Source organism: Triticum aestivum, chromosome 6A (assembly GCF_018294505.1).
Source record: "Triticum aestivum cultivar Chinese Spring chromosome 6A, IWGSC CS RefSeq v2.1, whole genome shotgun sequence".
Taxonomy (NCBI): domain Eukaryota; kingdom Viridiplantae; phylum Streptophyta; class Magnoliopsida; order Poales; family Poaceae; genus Triticum; species Triticum aestivum.
The window spans coordinates 51,473,403-51,481,356 of NC_057809.1; the positions used below are offsets into that span (position 1 = coordinate 51,473,403).

The following is a 7,954-nucleotide window of genomic DNA, read 5'->3' on the forward strand; positions in this document are numbered from 1 at the left end:
AGAGTCCGAGAACTAGGCACCATCAAACAAACAACGATAGTGGAACAGTCGTCAGTCAGGCCAGTCATCCTTGATGTCGGCTTATGTGTTGGGAGGCCCACCTGGGTTGGGCGCGGATCATTGAGGCTAGTTGGCATCATCGTCGGGGCAGCCCTCGAAGATGGGTCGTCGGAGGGGTCGACCTCCACGAGCCAGGATCGGTCCAGCCCATAAGGTCCGTAACAGCCTAAACCTAGACTTGCCACGGGAGCTCCTAGTTGCCGCTTATTGCGGCAGACTGTCGCGTAAATGCACATGCGATCATCGAACCCGGGACCTCCGAAATTAGACCATGTTCCGCTAGCCAGAAGTAACAATAAGACTGAATGGTTTAAGAACAACGCAATTCTATAAGAACCAAGAAGCAACGCAGATCCAACATTTTCCTTTTTCTTTTTTCTTCTGTTTTTCCCTTTTTGGTGTTTTTGAATTGTTTTTTTTCGAAATTCCAAAAAATGCTCTCTATACTGATGTTAGTTCGCAAACAAAAAAAGGTTATGTTTTCAGAAATAATTCATATATTTCAAAAAATGTTCAGGTTTCCAAAAATTACTCATGTTTAAAGACATCCGATTTGTATTTTTTTATGAAACATGATCACTTTTCAAAAAAAAAATTAACAAATTTGGAAAAAAATAGAAACATTTTCTAAAAATGTAAACAAATTTTGAAAATCACCAAAAATTATTTGAACATATGATTTTTTTTAAAACAGGACAACTATTTTGAAACTCTTAACAAAATTATTAGACGTGAACATTTGTTAAACCTGCAAAACAAAATTAAAATATGAACAATTTTTTGAAACAGGGAAAATTTTGGAAACACCAAAGTTAATCGAAAACATGAACATTTTTTAAAACTGTAGAATAAATTTGGAAACATGAACAATTTTTTGGAAACACGAACATTTTTTTAGAACAAGAACATTTTTTGAAATTTGCAAAAAAAATCGGAAACACAAAAGTTTTTCTGAAAATATGAACATTTTTTAAACTGCGGAACAAATTTGTAAACAGAACAATTTTTGGAAACACAAACACTTTCTGGAAATAAGAACAATTTTTCAATTTGCAAACAAATTTTAAAACAGGAACAATTTGTGAAATGCAAAAGTTTTTGAAAATACAAACATTTTTAAAATAAGAACAAAATTTTAAATTTCCAAACAATTTTCGGAAACACAATTTGTTTTTGAAAATATGAACATTTTTTAAACTGCGGGACAAATTTGTGAGCTGAACAATTTTTGGAAACAAGAACAAATTTTGAAATTTGTGAACAATTTTTGGAAACACAAATGTTTTTTGAAAACACGAACATTTTTAGTAACTGCGGAAATAATTTGAAAACCTGAACAATGTTTGGAAGTGTGAACATTTTTTGAAGTCCCAATTTTTTTTGTAAAATGTGATTTTTTTTATAAGTAATGATCAATTTTCAAAAAAACATGATTTAAAAAAATACGAAGAATGATAAGTAAAGAAAAAGACACAGAAATATAGAGAGAAAGAAAAAAAGAGTATAGGAACCTCCTAGAAGGTTCCAAAACCGGAAAAAAAAACCCAGATAGGAACCTCCCGGGAGGTTCCCAAAATCGGGATGGCTGAAGCGCTCGATGTGGCCGGCCCAGATCATCCCTCCCTAGCGAAACCAAGTGCGAAAGCTCGACAACTTGCCGTAGTGTGCGTCCAATAGGATTTTCCATTTGCCACACCACTGGCCCCAAGAATCATGCACGCCCCCACAATCGTCGCGGGCCATAGCCTTGCCCGAGCACCCATGATTCAAGTCGTCGAGGAGAGTCGATGCACATTGCGTGTCTCCCGCGAATGCCAACACACTAAATCAAAGCCATATCGATCGACGTCAAAGGGGAGGTCGCATATCTGGTGTCGACCCTAGCACGAGCACGCCAGAGCTCGACTTTGAAGCGCCACCGCGAGGAACCCTGCGGTCCGCTGCCGCCATCCAGCCCAACCACACCGCCGCATGCCACCTCGTACATTCGTCCAATCACCGCCAACCATCGTCGTGAACCGCCTGCACCAAGTCCGCCGAGCAGGACCACTCAACCATCGCGCCACCACCAGTCTGCCCCCACCGGCGTCGCGCTGCCAGCACACGCACCGTCGGGCCGACAGGTCATGCCGTGCCACCAAGCCCCGCGCTAGGTCCATTTCAAGGAAAAAAAACCTTGGCGCTCTCCTAGGCCTCCACTCCTATGAAGCATAGTATTCGTAACTTGTAAGGATGTAGTCCCTCTCTATCATTCATAACCAAATTGTACACCGAGAGGGAGCTTTGAAAAGACGGCCTTTCCTCTCACTGTCCAAACTACCTTTAAACCATAAAAAATCTGACAACATCCTTCTAGTACTACACAATCTCCGTGAGTCATGAGTCATGATCCTCTACACTGATATTGTGTCAACGTGCTAGATTTTTTTCAGATTTTTTGAACATTTTAAAATGTGCTACGGCATCCGGTGCACCGATGTCACTACAAGCACCGGTGCACCAGATACATCCCTTTGACATGTTGGTATTTTTACATGGCTTATCACATATGCCATGTGGTCACTAGATAGTACTCCCTCCGTCTGGAAAAGCCTGTCCCTTAAATGAATGTATCTAGCACCAACTTAGTGTTAGATACATCTGTTTGAGGGACAAATTTAGAACAAGTTTTTCAGACGGAGGGAGTACATCCCCGACCAACTTCGTCTCCGGTAGGTGGAAATTAGCACCATCACGATTCATGTTATGACATAGGAGTAGTACATCGAACAAATCTATGTTATCACCCGCCAAAAGAAAAAAAAACATGTTATGGTCTCGTGGACCATGTGTCCATGACTGGTCGAGCTGGCCCAGAAACGGCCCAGCCACCCGCGCGCCGTGCTTCGGCGGCCGCCGCAAACCGTGGCACGTGGGGGCGACCACAGCCCAACAACCAGAGGCTGACCGACTCGAGGGACGACCATGTGAGTAAGAAGGGAAGCGGCTGACTCGAGAGACGACCATGTGAGTAAGAAGGAACTCGTCGTTGGCTGGCTGATGGTCCGGTGAGTAAGAAGGGAAGCGGCTGCGAGCACGCCACCGGTGTTGGGTCGATGGTGTCGTGCCTCGGCGGCCGGGGTGAGGCAGAGTAGATGGGAAGCAGCGGCTCCCCTATCCCCCGAGCTCCAGATCCATGGCGGCAGCAGCAGCAAGGTGAGCAGTGGCAAAGGCTCCCACCTAGCACCTCCTCTTCCATTGTTGTTTCAATCAAGATTTGTTTCCAGTAATAAAATTGCACTTCTCTCATATTTATTGTATCTTACTGTACACCAGCACATACACCTTATTCTGTTTATCTCTCCAGATGCAATATTACCATTTCACTCACCTTTACCTGCAATGTTGACATGTAATTTTGTTATTGCTTTGTCCATCTGATACAAAATTAGGACGTTGTAAAGAAATTTATATTTTCTTATATGTGATGTTTCTATGACACTGTAGGTTTTCCTCTGGAATATGGATAATTTTAACATGGATACTAAACCAGAAGAACATACGAACTTTGTAACGGACATAAGATTCAGACCGAATTCGACTCAGTTGGCTACATCATCTTCTGATGGAACTGTTCAACTATGGAACGTTGTTGAAGCATTTTCTTCTACTTTCTCAATATGTGTTTCTCATTAGTAATTGTGAATTTCCTTATTTGCTGCAAGTTCTGGCTTTTTTTTGGGTGCATTTCACTGCCTACTATTGACACTGGAATGTAAACTTTTGCTCTTTGATTGTGGCAAGAGATCATTGCAAACTTGAGTTACTCTCCTATGCATGTTACTGGACCTTTGGATGAGATGTGGATGGATCAGATTTAGAAAGATAATAGGAGGCACATAGATAACCTGTTGACCCGTGAGTTGGCTATTCCATTCATGTGTCTCATGTCTTTCTAGATCTTAGTAAGCTATTACATGTTTACACCCAAAATCCCAAATATTTGCACTGCATATTTCACTTATATATGGGCATACGTAAGTGACAGTCTTGTAAATAAGATGATGCTCTCCTATCTTTTAGTGTAAAAGGGGAACACATTTACCTCTTTTTTTATCAAGTGTCCAGCTTTTGGAGCTCCACAGAAAACTGATGTCTTAAATGTAAAGAGCCGAACTGAAGATCTAAGCCTTATTGTACATTTAGTTCCAATATTTTATTGTTCAATGTAATCTGAAATAATATTGTATCAGGCCATCGTTTGTAGTGGCTGTCCAGTAACCAAATTGCAAGTCAAGTACTTTTGATGATTATGGAGTCTAATGGGTTAAAGCTGACCGAAAGCTAAAATTGTCTCTTCTTTGGGCATACAAAAATTGTTGATGGATTTAGTTTGATTTGTTTATTACTGTGTGACCCAATAACTCTGTTCTTTTGTTGTCTGTCTTTTTTTGATACACATGATTGTTGATTGGACACAAACAGGTTTAGTCAGATTGAGCTTGAACATGCAGGTTTAGCATACAGTTGGTTGATATAATTGTAGGAAACCAAACTTGAAGCATCAATTCGCTAATCATGTGCGCATATAGTTTTATATTGACTTATGTTTCACTTCACCATGTTAGTATTAACTGCCTGATACCTAAATCCATCGTTTTGCAGTGAACCGGCGCATTACAAACATTTCTTGGGCATTCCTCCCATGTGACATCAGTAGATTTCCACCCGAAATTAACATAGATTCTATGCTCGTGTGACAACAATGGAGAGCTCCGGTTCTGGACAGTTGGTTAAATTGGAGCTTCAATACCCCCTCCTACTTCCTCTAGTACGACGTCAGTGTTGGTCCGCTAACCGTCTTGCCCGTTGCCTAAGAAGAGGACTCCCGGGAAGCATGACGCCGATGCGACGGGAAAGGACAAGGCGGGGAAGGATAAGGTAACGTGTCCTGTCCTAGAAACAGGATGTCCACCTGCTTCGCAAGAGCAGTTTGTGAACCTATTAGCTTCTGCGATCAGCGCCATTTTAATTTAGTAGCTGTCGAATGATTGTGAAGAAAACAAAGAAGCGGAAGTTGGAGGCTGCTATATATGCCTAGGCAGCAGGGGGTGGACCAGCGGCTGACGAGAATGCGAATGCCGATGGTGGAAAGAAGAAGAAGAGGAAGCGATGGATGGTTGAGGATCTCCGTTTCAAGAAACTCGAGGCGAATGCCTCGGTTTTGAGGAAGCTGAAAAGGAAGAAGTGGTTTAACCATTTGATCTGTCTTTGTTTGCTTGAGTCTAATTGTGTAGCTTTTGCATCAATCCACTTGTATCCAAGACTCGTGTAAAGAATAAATCATGTATCTTGCTTCTCTAAGAAAATCTCCACATTCACTCATGGCAACATATAATAATAAATGGATAATAACATGTCATGTATCATTGGTTTCAGACATCTGGATGAGAAGAAAAAGAAGCGCAAGACTGGCAAGGTCGAGACTCATCTTGAATTCCCTGGACGTGAAAAGGTCAAATTTGGTTTAAGTTGTTGAAGCTCCACCAAAGCTATCATTCCCAAAGGTCCCTTCTCTTCTCACATCCTTGTATGTTATTAGATTTGGTTGGGTTCGTATGAAAGGTTGTATGAACTTTTGAAGGACGCCCCATATACTTCAGTGCTTGTATGTTTCTCTTAGATTCTTATATGGTCTGATCTCTTCCCATAGGAATTTGACTGTTGGCATTTGTTGTTACCAAATAGATCAATTTTCAACCATTTAGAAATGAGAACTTGACTTCTTGTAATTGCCAATTTGGTGTACATGATTTGACAATGAAAAATAATGTTATATGATGAATGAATGATGTTTTTAGCAGCCAAATTGACGTTTCACATTGGGCTCTCTTATTCTTACAGCACACTGTTGCTGGGTTTTTTATGGCTGGAGTATAGGCAATGTTGCTCTGCGCAAGAAACAAATTACCTTTCTTGTGGATAATAGTACTATGCTGATCTTGTTAACCTAGCATTGTTAGTAAACAGTTGACATAAGATCTCTGTAAAAAATTATATTTGTCGTCTATGGAATTATGTTGAATGGTTGCCAACAGAATGTTTGAAGAATTGCTTGTTTATTTGCTGAATTTGGTCCACTTTTTGATGAAAAGGAGCCTTGTATGTAATCCATCAGTTGTGCATGCATGTATGTTATCAATTAGAGCTAAAATTTCATGGAAAGGGCGCCACCCTACCTGGCACCGTACAAACTTCCCCTCAGGTGGCGCCACCGGGTGGCGCCCCAACCACTAGTTCTACGTCAAAGCAGCCTACTCTCCGACCGCAGGGGGCGAAGCGCCAGCCCCGGTCTGCCTCGTCTTCTTCCGTCGCCTTAGGGCCATTAAGGTGTGATGGAAGTCGGCCTTTGCCGATGGAAGGACTTCGTTTCTACTTCCTCCGTTTTTACATATAAGTTTTTTTTAAAGATTCTGTTATAGATTACATACGAAGCAAAATAAATGCATCTACACTCTTGAATATGTCTATATATATTCGTGTGTAGTTCGTATTGAAATCTCTAAAATAACATATATTTAGAAGTGGAGGGGGGTATTTTTCTGAGTTTTTCTAGGGTTTGTATCCTGCTCAGGGAGATAAGGCGGTGGCGGCTCTCTAAAGATGGAATAAGGTTCTTCCCGCTCCAGTGGTGCTTCTAATGGAGATTTATATGGCAGATCTCATGAGATTCAGTCGCCCTTTGTCTCAGTACGTCCACATGGATCCGTCTTTGTTCGTGTAATCGTCACTAGATGGTCTATGAAACTAGATGTAGTTTTTATTATTTTTTGGTTTTCGTTGTACTATCATGGATTGTTGATGAATGGATTGAAAGTTTTTCCACAAAAAAATATACGCATGATACATCTAAAAATACATATTATAAAGTGAAATAATTCGTTCAAAAATGTATTCACGAACAGAAAAAATATATTTAAAAAATAGATTCAGAAGTACGTCGTTCGGCGAGCAACACAAAAAACAAACAAAGAATGGCGTGCATGAGTTTTAATTTTTGATCAAAATGATCATGTTTTTTTGCAAAAAAAAATTCATCTATTCATCAACTATCAAGGGCGTACAAAGAACATCAAAAATAAGATTTACATCCAGGTCCGTAGACCACCTAACTACGACCACAAACACCAAAGCCAGCCGAAGACGTGAAAATACCTATTATAGGCAAATAAAAAGGACACACAAATTCTTTTCTTTGTTCTGGGCGAACGGAGAGGTTTATTCGATGCAAACAAACAAACAAACAAGAGATTTATTACTCAATTTTATAAGAACAATCACAGATGAATTCCATGTGATACATTCTAATTTCCCCATAAGAAAGTCCCTTGAAGATCCAATGGTAAACATGCACGTGTTTTTCTTGGTCACATTTGTGTGTGTTCACACTTCATATAACATAATGATTTCTTACCCAAAAACTTTGAAAATTTTCGAAGTTTTGGAAGTCAGGTCCAACCAAGTTCAACGAAATTTCCTTTCCAAACAGGTCCAAAAAGAAGGATAAAAGAACGGCGAGACCCGCTGACCGGTTGGTCCCACCGTCCAGGCCCAGCCGAAGTATATAGCTCGCGAGACAGTGGTGGAGGGGGTGGAGTCCGAAACACCAAATAAATCCCCACCTGTCGCCGCGGCCGGCCACCGCGATTCACCGCCGCCGTCCGCCGGAGATCGGACGGCTGTCCCTGCCCCGACGCCGTCCCTCGCGAGCCAGTGCCGCCGCCTCGTCCTCATCGCCGTCGCCGCCTTCCTCTTCTTCCACCCCTAGCTTCTCCAGAGGCGGCCGAGTCGCCGAGTCGCCATGGAGGCCTACAAGGTCTGGGTGCGGAAGAACCGGGACCTCGTCCGCTCCCTC

At 41.6% G+C, this 7,954-nt stretch overlaps 1 protein-coding gene and 1 long non-coding RNA gene across 2 annotated transcripts in view; both read left to right on the forward strand.

The window, feature by feature from the left end:
• Positions 1-3,022: 3,022 nt before the first annotated feature.
• Positions 3,023-5,987, forward strand: LOC123130237 (uncharacterized). The gene is made up of 3 exons (XR_006463769.1): positions 3,023-3,255; positions 3,547-4,980; positions 5,479-5,987. It is a non-coding gene; the product is annotated as an uncharacterized lncRNA (long non-coding RNA).
• Positions 5,988-7,683: 1,696 nt separating this feature from the next.
• The window catches only part of LOC123131948 (peroxisome biogenesis protein 16), a gene marked incomplete in the record, with an annotated part of 4,479 nt that continues 4,208 nt past the window's right edge, over positions 7,684-7,954 (forward strand). Inside the window, 1 exon segment of the mRNA XM_044551680.1 lies at positions 7,684-7,954. Within this exon segment, the coding sequence (XP_044407615.1) occupies positions 7,901-7,954 (54 nt within the window).